This window comes from Otolemur garnettii, unplaced genomic scaffold (assembly GCF_000181295.1).
Source record: "Otolemur garnettii isolate 467f Iridium unplaced genomic scaffold, OtoGar3 scaffold00002, whole genome shotgun sequence".
Lineage (NCBI taxonomy): Eukaryota > Metazoa > Chordata > Mammalia > Primates > Galagidae > Otolemur > Otolemur garnettii.
Window position 1 is genome coordinate 33,838,095 of NW_003852397.1, and position 18,743 is coordinate 33,856,837.

Consider the following 18,743-nt stretch of genomic DNA (forward strand, 5'->3'; position numbering starts at 1 on the left):
CAAGATCTGGCAACCAAAAGGCACTGGTGGGCATCTTTAGTTTTTTGTAAGCCCTGTCTTAGAAGAAAAGCAACATCTCCAAGATTTTAGATTCTGGGCCCCAGGAGAAGAAACAAAGGGCAATGACTGAGTGCACTCTGAGATTTTCTTTCCTGGAAATAAAACAGCAAAAAGCCAAAAGAATTGTCTCTCTCTGCATCACTTGACCCTTTGTGGCCAGAGCTGACTCATACTGTAATCTGGGTTGCTCGTAAGTACTTGGGAGTAAAGCTTGCTGTTATGGTCAAGGAGGAAAAATATCTCAGACTCCAAGCATATGGTCAGCTTAGACTGAAGCACCCCCCTGCATCTTTTGTAAGAACCACTGGAGAAACATAGTCTAGAATGAGGACCTTGGCACCCTTGGCTAAGTCAGGAGATAGAGAAGTGGACTCTGTCCTCCTGGCTTCACCACAACTCCACACACACAGCCACCTGCAGGCACGTCTCTAGCCCCAGGCCCCTCACATCTGTCCTCCCACATCTGTCCTTCCCCTCTGGACCTGGTGCTTCCTCTGCAGCTCATCAATCACGGTGTGCTTTTCTAGGCTTCAGGCTCTCCTGGGTTAGTCTCCCTGTTCAAATCTACCCACCATTCCAGACCCAGAGCAAATGAGAGCCAGGAAGCCTCCTTTTCTAAAGCACCCCCATTAACAAATTTCCAGTTGGAGATGAAAACCCAGACCTAAAGACTCAGCTGGACAATTACATAATTTGCATATACATTTTATGGTCCCCTACCAGAAGATAAGTCTCTCGAGGTCTCAGACCTCCTTTGAGTCAGTGAAATTACATAACACATGTTTGTCTTAGAAAAATCCAACTAAAAGGGAGGAACATTCATGCTACTTACTCTACACAATAGGCCCATGTGTCCCAGAATGGACTTGAGAGGGAGACAGGGAGTTCTTGTTCATTTACTCTCAGTTTCCACAAACACCTCCCGAGGTGCAAGCCCTTCACCACTCTATATGTGATTCCAATGCACACTCCTCACAAACCCGAGCCAACTTAGCAACCCAGGGTATTCTCATTATTGGAAACAGCAAGCTGACTTCCTAGCCCTGAAGGAAGACACGCATTGGTCAAGTAGAGGGACACTGCGGTATTACATTACTCGGGTACTGAAGCAGATTTTCAAGAACAATTTGGATTACACGATTTCCATCTTCCACAAGGGTTGTTATAATTTTACCCCCTGCATTAGTTCCTCCATATGGCCCCCCAATCATAGGCCAAAATGTGCCCAATAAATGTCCACAGAGCTCCTGGTCCCTGGGCCATGTAAAGTGTTACTCCAGGGGAGCTGTACCCAGATGTCTTCAACCTATTAGTGACAAATAACACATCAGGGACACCCCAGCTCCATGAGTGAACAATTCAACAGCTGAAAAATGGCCTCACCATGTATCATTGCACTGCACTTCCATCTACAACCATAAAAATGACGTAGAATTAAACCCACACTCCTGAAACAACAGACGCGACATTTTAATAACCGACTTCTCTTAGCCATCAAGTTCTGAGATCCGTAGCAATTCATTCTAAGGAAAACTGCCCCCCAAAAGTGAAGGATCACTTCACTATACTTAGAATTCAGAGTGAATGCAACTATATTGTCTGTTAAAAATCACTAAGTGCTCCAAAGAAAGAGCTGAGAAAGAAGTACAAACTCTCTACTTACTCGCTAAGTATTTCCTATTCAGCTATTCATGCTAACTGACTTTGACTGAATTCGACATACTTAGAATCAAGAACAATTTATGGTTACATGTGTGGTTTGCCCTGCCATCTTACAATGAAATGGCAGTTATCAGAAATTTCAAAAGAAAAGATCAGGTAATTTTTCATGGATTTAAGTGAAATTTGTCGAAATGGTAGAGAGCTCCATGGAACATTATTGTACTGAATACTGCTTTTGGAATGACTCATTAATAATTCAGACCATCAAGGATACTCTCAAATTACTCAAACACCACTAGAAAACATTTCATTAGAAGGCTTAAATAAAGTCTTCCCACCTCATGCTCATTATTCCTGTTTTCCCAAAGGAAATCAGGCCCAAGTTAAAAGCTCCTTCCTTCTGAAACATTTCTCTGGTTTGCTTTCAAATGGATAGGATACACATACGTAAGATACATGTACATATCCTATTTTCTGTTACATGGTTAAGGCAGGCTCCATGTCCAATTGAGCCCTGCACCTGTGCTCTCTACCCTCCCACAGGGCAGCCCCTAGCACAATTCCTTGAAAAGAGTACAAGCTCAGCAAGTATTTGTGAAAGAATGAATGAACACACAAATACACACTCGAATGGTTCTGTTCTTTTTCCTGGTCTCTCTGCCCAGAGCCCAAAGCCCAGTTATTTGCTAAAACCTTTATGTTCACCTTTCAAGCACATTAAGTTGGTTATTCGTTTCAAGCAGTCATCCCATGATGATTCCTGCTAAGGAACTTGGTTTGGATAGATAGAAATCTAGAAAGAGCATCTAAGCTTCTTTCAATGTGCTTTACTTGAAAAATATTAACCAGGCATTTACTTCTTTTTTAAAAGCTAAGTCATTTCTCTTAACAATTATCTATAAGCTGTCAGAACTCTGGCAGACTTTATAGAAAATATCACTTTAACTGTTGTATTAAAAATTAATCGTATAAGGCTTCCTTTGTTTTATTTTTACTACTTAAAAACTCCCTGATGATACAGAAAAAGTTGTGAGGGTTTTTTTTTTTTGTTTATTTTTAAGAGCATGAGGGTCTTTTCCTCATGATGCAAAAAGATATGGTTATGGCAAGTGCTAGGAGAGAAAATACCTATACTTTAAAATTACATTTTATAATGACCCTGCTTCCAAGCACCACCATTCCCCTACCCAGTACGACTGGGGATGGAAGTGGGAGACAGTTTCCTGGTCATTTTTGCCTTATTTCACACAGTAAATTACCAAGCTTTTGCAGCTTTCTTTATCCCCCTCCCACCCCCCCCAAAAAAAGTAGTTCCAAGGACCCATCACAAAGTTAAGTGAAGGATTTCTCTGAATTTGCTTATCAAAGAGTTGGAACGTTCATCTTCTCTTTCTTAAAAACCCTCCTCCACACCACTGTCTTACGCTTCTCAGGGGCTTGACTCAGTTTTCTCTTCCGGAAAGTAAGCTCACTTGCGTGTGCCCTGACCAAAGTAAAAGTAAAGAAGCCCTATTTAACCTCCCAGCCCCGTTGCTGGCTTGTAATGAACCTTCCTCTGAAGTGGAGGTTCTTATTTCTGCAGAAGAGTGTCCTTACCCATCTCATCCCATAAGGTAACTTAGGGTTGGTACAGGTCTTACAAATCACATAGGCCCAACCCCTCAGTGCACCACTAGAAAATAGAGGCCCAGGAAAAATCCACCGATGTGCCCTCTCCCCTCACTAGCAGCTAAGTGCAGCCTGGAACACAGGCCCTTCCAACCAGGAGTGCCGTTCTTCCTCAACATTCCTAGGACTTAAAGCTCCCCCTGGGAATCAAGCTGTGATCTCAACAACACTGCTGAGTGCCAGGCATGGAGCCAGACAAGAATCTGGTCCCTCTATACCCTTGTTACACAAAGTGTGGTCCACAGAACAGTGGCGTCTGCCTCGGGTAGAAACATGTTAAGAATGCAGAGTCCCAGACCTCCCCCCAGACCTGCTGAATCAGGCACTGGTCTTTAACAACATCCCCAGGATGCATTAAAATAATTTCTGATCCTATGTCAGAAGACATCTTACATGTTGGTTTTTTTTTCTTTTAATTGTGTTTGTTCACCTGCTCCACTGGAAAAAAAGTACCAACACACCTTTCTTACAAGAGAAATGTCATCACCCAGCTTGTGAGCAATGTAAGGAACAGAAATTCAAGAAAGAGAGGAAGACTATCATTTTCTGATGCTGAGGAAAAGCTAAATGGGAGGATCCATTTTATAATGAAAACTTAAAAAAAATCAACAAAGGAATGCATCGTTTGCAGCAGAAGAAATGAGAAAGATGCGGAGAGAAACCATTTTATACTGTGCAACCCACAAGACTTCATCCTGGAGATTGCATCAAAAGTTATCACTCTCAGGCAGCGCCTATGGCTCAAGGAGTAGGGTGCCGGCCCCATATACCAGGGATGGTGGGTTTAAGCCCAGCCCCAGCCAAAACTGCAAAAAAAAAAAAAAGTATTGCTCTCACAAATAAACAAAAACACTTTAATTGGTTTTGTTTTGTATTGTTTGTTTGTTTTGAGACAGAATCTTACTACGTTGCCCTCAGTAGAGTGCTGTAGCGTCAAGACCTCAAACTCTTGGTCTTAAGTGATTCTCTTGCCTCAGCCTCCCAAGTAGCTAGGACTACAGGCACTTGCCACAACTCCTGTTTATTTTTGGTTGTAAGTTGTCGTTGTTGGCAGGCCCAAGCCAGGTTCAAACCTGCCAACCCTGGTATATGTGGCCAGGGCCCTAGCCACTAAGCTATAGGCACCGAACCACTTTAATTGTTTTATAGAACCTAAAATAGATAATAAAATTGTCAGGTGAGTTCATTTATGTTTTTCTGTTTTAAAATTGAAAGATAACTACAAGTAATCCACCAACCTCTTTCCCACCCCAAATAAATAAGAGCTAGGGGAATATGCAGGTGGCAGAGAAGTTGCCCGGGAAAGGGTTAAACTTCAAGAAGTGCTGCTCCACAGCAAGGGAAAAAAGGGTAGATCTTCACTTTTTGAGTTGATCTCATTCCAAGCCCTATGCTGACATCACCTCCTATAGCAGATGACACCAAAGGATACGCTGTGATCTGACCCAAAGTGGTCTCCTCTAAACACGAAGGCCAGAAGAATAATCTATGGAAGAGAAGCTCGGGAGCCCAGCAGATGCCTCCAGTGATCTACGCAGCACTTGGTAAGTCAGTTTCGTTTTCTTTTTGGAATTCTGATTTATTTGAAAACTGTTGAGAGGTAAAACCGGGAAAGGTATGCTGAAAAAGTACTACCTCATCTAAGATCAAAGACACCCTCTCCTCCACTTTCTTCATAAGCGGTTCTCCCTGAGAACTGTGGGTACAGGAGCACAGTGGGTGCTGCACGCCAGGGTTCAGAGTGCAAGTAATGGAGTCAGCCTTCCTGGGAGCAAGTCAAAGGCCTGCCTGCCGCCATCTGTGCAACCTTGACTACTCAGCGTCTGTGCCTCAGTTCCCTCACCTGCAAAATGGAAATACAAATTCCACTTATTTTGAAGGCTGATAAGGATAAAATGATACTCATCTTTATCCTTGTACCAAGCCCGGAGTGCAGTAAGTGCTCAATAAATACGAGTGATCATCGTTACACATACCCTGTGTGTCAGTCTAACTAAAAACACCACAGCCCCCAGAAGAGTTGCCTCTTGCCATTGACCCAGATATTGATCCACAGCCAATCAAAACAGAGATATAACTATGTAGAAAAGGCAGATGCTGAGAAAAGGTTCACTCTACCAAAAACGTGTTAATTCTGGATGTGAGCAAAGACATGCACAACATTTCACTTCAAATTCTAATGCATGTTGATGTGAACTGAGAGCCGCAGAGCTTGACTAACCATGAAGAAATAAAGGAAAGAGAAGTCAGTCGCAGTCACGCAACCTCACGCCTCACAGCTGTCCCTTGTGAGCACATCAGCCTAATACTTTGTCTACCTGCAAAGTGACTTTTAAAATGAGAAAGAGGAGCGGGCGCCCTACAGGCTCTTCCTGCCTTTAATGTGGCACATGTTATTCTTCCGTCTATGCTAGTTGGCCAGAGGACAAATCGGATTTCCTCTTCCAGACTTTATTTTAACGTTTATTTTTATGAAAGCAGCAAAAACATATTGCACTCTCCATCCCATTCTCATCATTTAAAAAAAAATTTTCAAGTTAATATTACTTTAGGCTGAGCATGGTAGCTCATACCTCTAATCCTAGCACTTTGAGAGGTCAAGGCAGGAGGATCACTAGAGGCCAGGGGGTCAAGACTAGCCTGAGCAATAGCAAGACTCTGTCTCTACAAAAAACAGAAAAATCAGCCAGTTATGGTGGCATATACCAGTAGTCCCAGCTTCTTCGGAGGCTGAGGCAGAAGGATCAATTGAGCTCAGGAGTTCAAGGCTTCAGTGAGCTATGATGATGCCATTGCACTCTAGCCTGGGCAATAGACTGAGACTCTGTCTCAAAAAAAGTAATAATATTGCTTCTTTCGAAAGACCAACCCCACCTCTGTTTTCTTAATTAAGCCCAACTGAACTATATTAAAGAGTAGTAAAGCATTCAACTGGGTAAGCCTCAAAAAATCTGTATCAAGACCAAACCAGTAACAGCATTTGATTCAGATGGGATTTTCTTTTCCTCCCAAGTGACTTACAGAATTTATGGTGGGTTAAAAATTTTTAAGTATTTTTAGAATTTGGGAAAAAGACACGAAGTTTGTATATAACCTTTAATAAAATTATTGTGCTTTCCAGCCATGCTTTTCAGGTTAAAAGCTGTATACTTTTATTAGCTGCATCACTGTGGGAGTACATTTCTTCTGAGGAGATGCTTCTCCAGCTGAGTTTAACCCAATAAACTAGAGAAGATGAAGGATATAAAACAGAACTCTCCACTCGTAGTTGGATATGACATTTGCTTTTCATTGAGGGACACTAGGAAACTTCTGTTTGTCTAACATTTTTGCTTTACATGTCAGAAGACAGGAGCCCCAGGAAAAGCATGCAAATGTCAACACCCCTGCCATCCTCCATTCAACACACCTTAGCCACCACATGGTGCTACGCATTCATCCACAGAGGCCTTACCTGTCAGTTTTCTTGATCAAGATGGCCCTAAAGATGTGCTCAAGTGGTGTCTTCTCTTGCTGGTAAGTGGGTTGCACGAAGGGGTGCAGGGCCACCAGAGAAAAGCCCTGCTGGTATAACTCTAGGAGCTGGGCGGGCAGATCCCGCAGGGAGGCCAGCCTCACCGCCGAAGACCTTGGAAGCTCCGCTGCAGTGGAGAGAGGAGAAGCTCATCAGAGATGCACCAAAACCACTCTCAAACCAATTTGTTCTCATCTTTACTGTCTTCAAAGAGAGTTTATATACAGAATGTCATTTCCAACTCATCTAAGGGCATTGGTAATTAGATGCCTTAAATCTAGACTCAGTATTCTCAGTGACCATGATTATAAAGTCTTCTCCAATTCCTCAAAACAGAGAGAGAGAGAGAGAAGGAGGGAGGGAGGGAGGAAAAGGAAAGGAAGGAAGGGAAAGACAGAAGGGGGGAGAAAAGGGGAGAGAAGAGAAAGAAGAAAAAGACCATATGCAAATTATAAAAATGCTAGGTGTCAAAAAGCAACATTAACAAAGTCAAAAGACAGATTGGAACAAAATTTCTGTGACTCTTAAGACAAAAAGCTAATTTCCTCAATTTGCAAAGAAGTCAATCCCTCCTTCCCCACAACACCCCCCAAATAGAAAAGTAGAAATAGAAAATATATGAACAGATAATTGCCTAAAAAATGTAAAAAGCTGATCAATATTTGAAAAGACCTCACATTAGAACTACACAAATCGGCTCGGCGCCTATAGCTCAACCAGCTAAGGTGCCAGCCACGTACACCTAAGGTGGCGGGTTAGAATCCCCAGCCCGGACCCACCAAACAACAATGACGGCTGCAACCAAAAAATAGCCAGGTGTTGTGGCGGGCGCCTGTGGTCCCAGCTACTTGGGAGGCGGAGGCAGGAGACTCGCTTGAACCCAGGAATTGGAGGTTGCTGTGAGCTGTAATGCCACTGCACTCTACCCAGGGGGACAGCTTGAGGCTCTGTCTCAAAAAAAAAAAAAAAAAAAAAGAACTACACAAATCAAGAAAAGAAATATTTTTTACCTATTGAATTATTTTAAAATTTGGTTATTTTTAAGCAAAAAAAAAGTTAAAAAGAAAAAAGGTACAAATGTATATTTTCAGTGAAGAATCTATATCCCAGCCCTATCCCCTGCCTCCCAGGTTTTTGCCCTGGAGGCAATCAACATTATTTATTTTTTTGTGTATGCATTAACAATCACTGAATTCATATCAAGTAAATAGGCCTGTCTCTCTCCCCTTTTACACAAATGTCAGTATAACATTATGCACTTGGCTTTTTATCAATTGTTATCACTTAACAGTACAGTTTTCTCAGAGATCGTTCCATGGCAGTACACAGAGCTCTTTCTCATTCTTTTTTACAGATCTGTTGGGTGAGGTACATAGATTGCTATGCAAGCATTTACTTTTATAAATAATGCTTTAATGAAAACTACCATTGCTATAAGATTTCACATGTGCACACATAGTACATAATAAAAAATAAATTTCTAGATGTGGAATTGATAGGTTAAAGATACATGCATTATGATTTTTTCAGATAAATTGGATGAATTTACCTGCTATCAGTGATACACAGAGGTGTTTCTTTCCCTATGCCCTGGCTATTTTCATGTTTAAAAAAAAAATGATCCCTGTAAGGCAGTGATTTATATTGCTTTTCTTATGTTTTTTGTATTTTTTCTTATTAAACATTTCATATTTAACTGATTCCTTTTATGTGAACTGTCTGTGCATAAACTTTCCATAGTTTTCTATTGGATTACTGACACTTTATTTTTCTATTGGTTTGTAAAAACTCTTTATATATTAGGAAGTTTGTTATTATTTGTGATGCCAGTTGCAAACATCTTTCTGCAATTTGCTTGCTTTTTGAGTTTGCATAAGGTGGATTTTGCCATGAAGAATGTTTGATATAAAGCTGAATTTATCAACCTTGCTTTTCAATGGCTTCTAAATTACATGTTATAGCAGAAAGACCTGGTATAATGAAAATAATTTTCCTATGAATTTGTATAATATTCATTTTATTTTTTGCATGTATATCTTTCATCTGTTTAGAATTTATCCTATATTAAATATTCAAGATTAATTCAACATTTCCCCTATGTAGGGTTTTACCCATTTTTCCTCACTGATTTGAGATGTCACCTTTACCATATATTCTATTCCTGAATATATTTAATTTTATGACTGTGATCTATTAATCTATTTGAGTACAATACTACTTGTAACAACTTTAGTCATATTATGCTTTAATATCTGGTTAGGCTATTTCCTGCATCTTCCTGTATTCCTGTCTATTTTCTGAATCTTCCTGCCTAATTTGTATTTCTAAGTGATCTTTGAAAATTGGCTCATCAAATTTCCCCTTCTCCCCAAAAATTTGTTGATATTTTTATAGGATCATGTTCAAATTATAGCTTAACTGAGGGAGAATATTTTCGCCATGCTGCAAGTTCACATCCAAGAAGATGACATAACTTTGATTTATTCAAGTCTTCTTTTGGGTCCCTTGGGAACATATTAAAGTATTCTTCAAATAGACCTTATACATTTATTAAGTTTATTCTTCTCTTTTTATTTTTTTGCTATAAGAATAATATATATGCATACATATTTTTTTTTACTTCTATAATATCTACTAATATCAAGGGGGTGGGGAAATAAGCACTCCCATCACAGCTATTAGCAAAACTTTCTGGAGGGCAAGGCAGAGAGTGCCTTCAAATGTAAAAATGCACATACCCTTTGTCTAGTAACCTTGCTAGACATTGCTATTGGCATTACTCTTGTGAATGGACTTATAAATGTCTTACAAGATATATAAACAAGATATATAAACAAAGTGGTTGTTCTTGGAAACCAAAGAGCTCTTCATTGGAGGATTAAACAATGGGACACTCCAATGATGAATCCCACGAAGGAACCATTAAGAAGATTTACTATTCAGTGCTGATAAAGAAACCTATCCAAGATACATTGTTAAGTTAAAAAATAAAGTGCCTAACTTTATTAATGGTATGATCACTCTTACATAAAAAAAAGTTAAAAGAGGCTCCACACCTGTAGCTCAGTGAGTAGGGCACCAGCCACATACACCAAGGCTGGTGGGTTCCAGTCTGGCCCAGGCCTGCTAAATAACAACTGCAACTAAAAAATAGCCAGGCATTGTGGCAAGCGCCTATACTCCCAGCTACTTGGGAGGCTGAAGCAAGAGAACTGCTTAAGCTCAAGAGTTTGAGGTTGCTGTGAGCTGTGATCCCACGGCACTGTACCAAAGGTGACATACTGACACTCTGTCTCAAAAAAAAAAAAAAGTTGAAAGGATAGACATAGCCATAAATTTAAAAAAATTTTTTTCTAGAAGAAATCATAAGACATCAATTTTTTTTTTGGAGACAGTCTCTCTCTGTCACCTTGGGGTTCAGTGCTGTGGTGTCAGCCCAGTTCACAGCAACCTCAAAATCCTAGGCTCAGACGATCTTCATGCCTCAGCTTCCAGAGTAGCTGAGACTACAGCCATCAGCCACAATGCCCAACTAGTTTTTTCTATTTTTAGTAGAGATGGGGTCTCACTCTTGCTCAGGCTGGTCTTGAACTCCTGAGCTCAAACATTCTGCCCATCTTGGCCTCCCAGAGTTGCCAGGATTATAGGCATGAGCCACTGCACCTAGCCAGCAGAAAAACATCAAAATTGAAGAAAGCACCTAGAATAGGGCAGAAAGGGTTGAAAGATTGTCCTTATTTTATACTTTCAATACTATTACACATCTACAAGGACCATTTGGGTAGAGGATTAATGACACATTTTTATTTTCTTTTGTATATATATTTAAAAGTTCTTAATGCATTTCTTAAAAAATAATTTGCTATTTTTAAAAACAAATTTATAAACAAAAACTAAGGGTACTTAGAATAAATACCGTATAATATCAGATACTGTAGTTCTTATTCCATATATCATGTAAGAAATTTACAGGAAAAAAAAATCTATAGCAATGATTCACGCTGAGTCTAAAGCAAGCACTCAGCATCCTGGAGAAAGTGCCATTAATAACAGTGACAAATAAAAAGACTGGCCAGGAGAGCAGAAAAGTATGCAATCTCCGCCTTGAAAGGTACATTCTGGATCTTCTGGACTTAAATCCAAAGTTAAGTCTCATGAAGGATGCATGAAGGATCCCTCCCAATTCCCCATGCACAGAAACCCATCAAGGGGTCTCACAGCAGCTCCGACCCAGGCAAGAGGACCCTACTCTGTACCTTGAGCTTCAGAGCAAGGGCTCTGGTCCAGCCCCATGGTCCAGAAGCAGAAGCACCAGCTAACTTATTAGAGTTGAAGAATCCTGGCCCCCACCCCAGACTTAGAAAGTCAGAATCTGAGCCATCTGTCTCTCCACAACCCCTCCAGGAGGCTCACCAGCTCCATAGAGCTGTGCTTCGGCCCTCCTCCAACCACATTCCTCTCCACGGGCAAGGGGACAGACCAAGCACATGTGCCCACCTGTGACCCGCACCCGCCTTCACACAGCCCAGGCCCTGGAACTTCCTGCCCTACCAGTCCCGGGCCCACTGTGGAATCTGTGCCCAGATCCAAGCACATGTACCCACCTGTGACCCGCACCCACCGTCACACAGTGCAGGCCCTGGAACTCCCTGCTACCAGCCCTGGGCCCCTCTGCAGCAAGGGCAGACAGTGTCCCTATGGGCACACCCACCTGCAGGCCCAGGGCAGGGATGCGACTAGGGTCAGAGGAGTGAGGACATACCCACTGCAGGTGCAAAATATAAGGGAGTAAGGAAAACTCAGTGACCAAGATAAGTAAATACTTAATGTAATATGTTAAAAAGTAAAAAATTAATGCAAAAAAGTCATGATGAACAAAGCATCAAAAATTTTTAATAAAATCAAGATTAGTTATTAATTTTTCCTTTCACGTCAAGCTCTAATACAGCTCACTCAGCAACGTTAATGACCTTGTCTTTATTTAAAATGTTACCTCATGGCTCTCACCTGAATTCGAGCCCATGATCTCCCTCTGTGTCCCAGGACCTACGAAGGCTAGGTGCGGGCCTCGTACCTACCAGGGACACCTTCCTCTCTGTCAAGCTACAGAACCAAAAGGGTGAAACCACAAGTGACAGAGACAATGCTTGTTTTATTTGAAAAACTGAATGGACTTTTAATAGGAGGGCAATTACACTGTATCGAGCAAACCGAAAAGGACTATCTAGCACCAAGATCCCCTCTTCTTTGATAAAACTGTATATAAAGACCATCTGTGAGTCATCAAAGACACGGCGTCAAATTCAGCCAGCCTCTACAGTTCAGTATTTTTTAAGTCTTCAAACTCTTTCTGCTATAATAAAATAAGCCTTTACTAAGATTTTGATAATTTATAAGTTTCGTCTTAGGCATCACCCACCCTATAATAATAAAAGCAGCCGATGTGTTTAGAAGACAGGATTCTCCTATCAGCTGCGCTCCCCAACAGCTGTTAGCCTCAGGCATGTGAGTACTGAGTTTCCTGGTATAAAACAGAGATAACACATCAGCCTATCCCCCATCACAGCGTGGTCGTAAAGATCAAATGGGATGATGTGTGTGTAATCCACAGAGCCCAGGGAAATCAGGGCAGCAGCCCTGGCAGTGGTGGACAGGTGCCTGGACAGGGGGACTGGTCTTCTGGGAATGGAGCTGATAATATGGGGCTGGGGTCACTGGATCATTTTTCCTCACCACCCACACCCCTTAACTTCCACACTCCAAATCAGTAACATGAGAACTATAAATCAACTGCCTTATAGCTAAATGCTTCCTGAATAAAACATAATATCTTTTAAACTTTTATCTTAAAATCCAAAGAAGTATCTCCTATCAAAACTAAGCAATTTTATGGCTTTAATTTTTGGTATGCATGCTGTCAAAGTAAGTTTAGCTTCATGGTTAAAAAACAGATAAAAATGAATCTCAACAATCTCGAAGCAATAAAAAAAAACAGGCTTCTATTGTAAATATGATTAAAGGCCTTAATTTCACATTTCTATTTGAACCTTAGCCTTAAAAATACAAAAACAAAAAAATCTAGTTCTTATGAAGTGACCAATCCCCTAAGGTTATTACTAGAAAAATAAAGGGATGATTCATTTGTTTGGATAGACATACCAATTGGAGCCTGTTAGTTTCTCAACCTACCTACCACAGTAACCTCCCTACTATTTTATTCTGTAATAGTTACCCGATTTTGTTTACAAATTATGTAACCTTGGGCAAGCCAATATAACCTCCTCCCTATCTCTTGGGTCCCTCCTTTATAAAATTAAACCTCTGAATAGGGAATTGAAAAAGGAGATTCCAACTTTATTTATTTATTGTTGACAGCAGTTCACTTTGTCACTCTGGGTAGAGTGCTATGGTGTCATAGCTCACAGCAACCCCAAACTCTAAGGCTCAGGAGATCCCCCTGCCTCAGCCTCCCAAAAGGCAATAATTTTATTATTTCAGCTTGGAGAAGAAGGTACCAGTTTCTAACTATAATAAAAAGTGACACTGGATAATACAATGAATGTTTTCAATGTGAACTTAAAGGATTACCAAAGACCAGAGCCCCAGTGGGAATAAGGACTAAGCACACAGTGGGGGAAGGGGTGGATCAATGAGAGAGAATCAGGAAGACACCTGTAGCCAGGGGCAGTGCAAACACCACAGCTGCCTGAGGTCCCAGCCTGCGCCAGCCCAGGTAGGAGTGGAGAGATTGTGCTCTTCTTCTAGGGAAGCCCATATCACCATGGTAGGAGAAACGAAATGTTTTAAGAAACACTGCTGAGGGTGATGGGTCCCCTTCATCCTAAAGGACAGCTACAAGGAAATGGTGTGAGTTATTCTGAAGTTACTGTGGCTTCCTGGCCTTTCACCAGGACTTCACTTTAGGGATGAACCACATAAGCCACCTAAAATTTCTAATTATAAATTCAGATTCGTAAGATGAGAGACACTGATGAGGCTGTCTTAGCCATCGCTGCCCTCCAGCAAGAGGAAATGCCAGTCTGCTCAGAGTTAGCGCCATCAGACTTTTCTCTCCACTTTCTAACTGGTCCACAGTGATTGGATGCCAGCCTCCTTCAGCCTGGACACCCACTGTGCTTCCACTATGCCACATCTTCACCCCATACTGGGCCTTTGCCCCTCCACCACAGTGCACAGGACAATTCTCTGGGGCTCTTCCCCACCTGGTGGGGCTGAGTCTCATTTTCTGGCCCATCAGGTCTGGTGTAGATTCCAAGCCCAGGGGGGCAGATAGAGCCAATACAAGCCAGGGAAAGGGCCATGAACACTGCAGCCCAACCAGCCCAGGGGGCAGCACCTTGTCCTTCTAGCCGGTTACTACCAAGGCACAGGTGAGCACAATGGTGCCAGAACTTCTAATTCTTAGTTTCAAGAAGTCAGAAATGTTAATTTTCCTAATCCTTTAATCTGGCAAGTTATTTTCAACCCCTTAAGGCCAATAGCTTTGGAGTCTGAGTGGGGCATTTGAGAAATGTGGGCAACATTCCCGCCCTTAGGATCTCGGCACTGAACATGGGGGCTTACGAGTGGAACAGCCCTTCTGCTCATTCCCCATTCATCCTGAGTTACATCAAAGGCTTCAAGGACACACCCACAGGTATTTGACGTGTATCAGGTATTTCCTAATTCCTCCTTTTTTCTTTATTGGGATTAAGATGAATAAACAGTTTAGAACCACGTAACTCTATTTTAAATCTTTTGGAAATCTTATTTCTTCTCCTGACTAGATTACATAACAGGCTTTTTTAGAAACAAAATATAGAAACTACTGTGAAAAGGTATTTGGGGTAGCATAAGAGTACAAAGGTTTTTTGAAATAAATGTTTTGTTTTTTCTCTCAGAAATATAAGTCCAGGCACATAAACAAACCACTATTCCAAGAGTAAAGAAAAAAAATTCTAAGAAGTTATGAAAGCTCTGGGAAAAACATAATCCACAAAGCCACACATTTCTTAACACTCCTGGGATAAAGTAAACTTTGTTTTTGCTATGACTATGTTCTGTTTAGCAAAAAACATTCTGCAGCCCTATCTATTCCCTGGAAACGAAACCCTTTAGACATCTGTAGAAGAGCCAAAGGGATGTCTTTGCTTTTTCAAACTTTATTATGGGGACAGAATCAGCCTCCAACAGAAAAAGAAACCACTGCATACAGCAACAGCAAGTCACGCCCAGATACAGCAGGCTGAACTGCAACAGCTTCAATTATTTTCACCAGCAATCATTTGTGACTTTAACCTAATTATTCAGAGTCTGACTTTGCTTTTCTAATTACATCCGCTAATGGATCTGTCAATACCAAGGAGTGCAATACGAGGGCGATACCATCTCCCTCCGTAATTTCCCTCACAGGTGAAGCTGCAATAACACCCTTCAACCACATCTTTTGTTTTAAAGTTCCTTCGAGACTGTGACTGCTATAACATCAATCTGCCTGGGCTTTTCAGTACATCCAATTTAGCAAAACACTAAAATCAATCACTTTTCAATGTGGGGCATTTCATCATACAGGTAAGAAATAGGGACCAGGCGAGTGGCTCACCCTGTAATCCTAGCACTTCAGGAGCTGAGGCTGGTGGATTGCTTGAGTTTAGGAGTTCGAGATCAACCTGACAAAAAGTGAGACCCTGTCCCTATCAAAAATAGAAATAAAAACCAAGCTGAGCATTGTGGCAAGCACCTATAGTCACAGCTACTCGGGAGGCTGAGGCAAGAGGATTGCTAGAGTCCAAGAATTTGTGGTTGCTGTGAGATGATGATGCCACAGCACTTTACTCAGGACAACAAAGTGAGGCTCTGTCTTTAAAAAAAAAAAAAAAAAAAAAAGTAAACAGGATGGCTCTGTGGCTCAAAGGAGTAGGGCACCGGCCCCATATACCAGAGGTGGCGGGTTCAAACCCCAGCCAAAAACTGCAAAAAATAAAAAAAGGAAACAAAAATTCAACTTTTAAAATAATATTTTTAGCCCATGTCTTCTGTATATATCATTTCTAAATCTGTGGAACAAATTAAAACTTCTGTATTAAGGCTTCTAAAATTTAGATTTCTGTCACCTTCTGATTAAACGAAGTCATGATTCTCAAACTTAAAAAGAACAAAAAGGAAAACCCATATCCAGGCTAAGGAGACTACATCCATTAAAGTATTCTTTTTTTTAATCCAAAGTGAAATTCTCATAACATAAAATTAACTCTTTCAAAGTGGACAATTCAGTTGCATTTTGTACATTTAGTTCTAAAACATCTTTGCCCCAAGAGAAAACTCCAAATCCATCAACCAGTTATCCTCCATTCCCTTCTCCCCATAGCCTGCGACAACCACCAACATGTGTTCATATGACACTTTTTTAAATGTTAATTTTTATTGTGTGTATTTAAGGTATATCACATGTTGCTCTGACATACATATATACAAACACTTGGTGAAGTGATGACTACTGTCAAGCAAATTAACACATCATCTCACATATATACCTTTATTTTCGTGGGAGAAGTACCTAAAATCTTCTGTGTTAGCAAATTTCCAGTATATGTTGTTATTAACTATAGTCCTCATGTTGTACGTTAAATCTCTACACTTACTCATCCTACATAACTGCAGTGTTGTGTCCGTTGTCCTACATCTTCCCATCTCCCTGGCCCCCACCACTGTTCTCTCTGTTTCTACTTTTTTTTTTTTATATAAGTGAAAACCATGCCATATTTTTCCTTCTGTGACTGGTTTGCTTCACTTAGCATAATGTCCTCTAGTTTTACTCATTTTGTTGCAAAGGGAGGATCACCTTTTAAAGACTGAATAATACTTCATTGTGTACATACACTATTTTTCTTTATCTCTTCATCTGTTGACTGACCTGGCCAGGTTTCCGTACCTAGCCATTGTGAAAATGTTTGCAAAGAACATGGAAATGACAATATCTCTTCAACATAATGATTTCATTTTCTTTGAATGTATACCCAGTACTGATTCTGCTGGTTTGTATGGCAGTTCTACTTTTAATTTTTTAGGAACTTCCATACTGTTTTCCGTAATGGCTGTACTACTTTATATTCCCACCAACACTAGACAAGGGTTCCCATCTCTTCACATCCTCCACCAGCATTTGTGTTTGTCATTTTGATAGGACCATCCCAACAGGTGTGAAGTGATAGCTGACTAAAGTTTTGATTTGCAACTCCCTGATGATGTTAACAAGGACTCTTTCATTTACCTATGGGTCATTTTTATATCTTCTTTGGAGAAACGTCGTCTATTCAGGTCCTTTGCCCATTTAAAAAAAATCAAGATATTTGGGTTTTTGCTATTGAGTTGCATGAGTTCTAACACACTATTCCTAATACTTTAACTGAATTATGGATAAACACAGGGGAATCTTAGTTAAGACCAAAAGGACTTCTTATGCTTATATAAAACCTAGGATTCTAGGGGTGGCACCTGTGGCTCAAAGGAGTAGGGCACTGGCCCCATATGTCAGAGGTGGCAGGTTCAAACTCATACCCGGCCAAAAACTGCAAAAAAAACCTAGGATTCTGCAGGTCCATCAGGGTGTAACTGGCAAAACAACAAGTGCCTCAGGCCATCAGACCACAACAATGGCTAAGGCACCAGACTGCCATGACAACAGGGGAAAGGGGAAACAACAAGTTTGGTTTGCTTGTCATTTCAAAGGGTCGCACACAGTCAGTGACTTACACACACCAACACAACATGGTACTGTAAAAAATTCTGTGTCTAGGTGTTTGGAAAGAGACTGCCTGAATAATTCCCATTGATCAAACCCAGAAGATAGCATTACTGCTCATCTCACCACTCCTTTTTGTCAGAGAAGGCACAGGCTAAGATTCATCAAGAAGGCCGTATAAGAAACACCAGGTCCCCTGCTGCTTAGATTTAGTAGTGGGTACTCAAATATTAAAAGCAACCAGCTAGAAACTAAACCCAGAGCATTAATAAAATATTTCATACATTTAAAAGTATTTTTGATAGAGAAAGCAAAACACAAAGGATCACCAAGAATTCAAAATTAGACCAACCAAACTCATTCATACCAAATCCAAAAAGAGCTTATCATGAGTCAGAGGGAAGCTAGTTATCGATATTTTAAGCTGTTTTTCTAATCGAGGTTGATAACATGAGAGCTAAGACTCTTGGCATGCAGATTTCTACGACAAAAGTGTCAGGGCTTTGTACGCTAGGTCCTGAATGTCAATTTGATCGATGTCCTTTACAGAGATGTGAAAAAAACTTGCTTCCTGGCAGAGGTAACTGCCTGCACGGTGTTCACACATTTTCCCATCTGTTTTCTCCAGGTACTCGGGTTTCCGCCCATATCCCAAAGATGTGCACATTAGGTTCACTGCTGTGTCTACACTGACCCAGCATGAGTAAGCATGGGTGAGCGTGTAAGTGTGCCCTGAACTCGCTGAACTGGGATGAGGTCCTGCCCTGGGTAGGTTCCCACCTTGGGTCCTGAGCTGCTGGGATAGGCTTCGGCTACCTACCACCCTGAACTGGCATAAGTGGGTAAATAATGATCTTATTTATTTTTCTTAATAGTCCTTAAATATTATGTGTAGCTCACATTTATTTCAGTATTTAATATTAAAAGTGTTTGGTCTTGGCTCGGCGCCTATAGCTCAACCGGCTATGGCGGGTTTGAATCCCCAGCCCGGACCGCCAAACAATGACAGCTGCAACCAAAAAATAGCCAGGTATTGTGGAAGGAGCCTGTGGTCCCAGCTACTTGGGAGGCAGAGGCAGGAGACTCGCTTGAGCCCAG

General features: G+C 41.0%; 1 protein-coding gene across 2 annotated transcripts in view; it reads right to left on the reverse strand.

The window, feature by feature from the left end:
• Window positions 1-18,743, reverse strand: part of RFTN1 (raftlin, lipid raft linker 1) — a 205,397-nt gene that overhangs the window by 114,484 nt on the left and 72,170 nt on the right. The window contains exon 3 of one of the 2 annotated variants that reach the window (XM_012806319.2): window positions 6,845-7,031. In XM_012806319.2, coding sequence (XP_012661773.1) covers window positions 6,845-7,031 — 187 coding nt within the window. Of the gene's footprint in view, window positions 1-4,793; window positions 4,846-6,844; window positions 7,032-18,743 lie in introns of those variants that run through there. The other variant, XM_023513688.1, reaches the window with a different exon arrangement.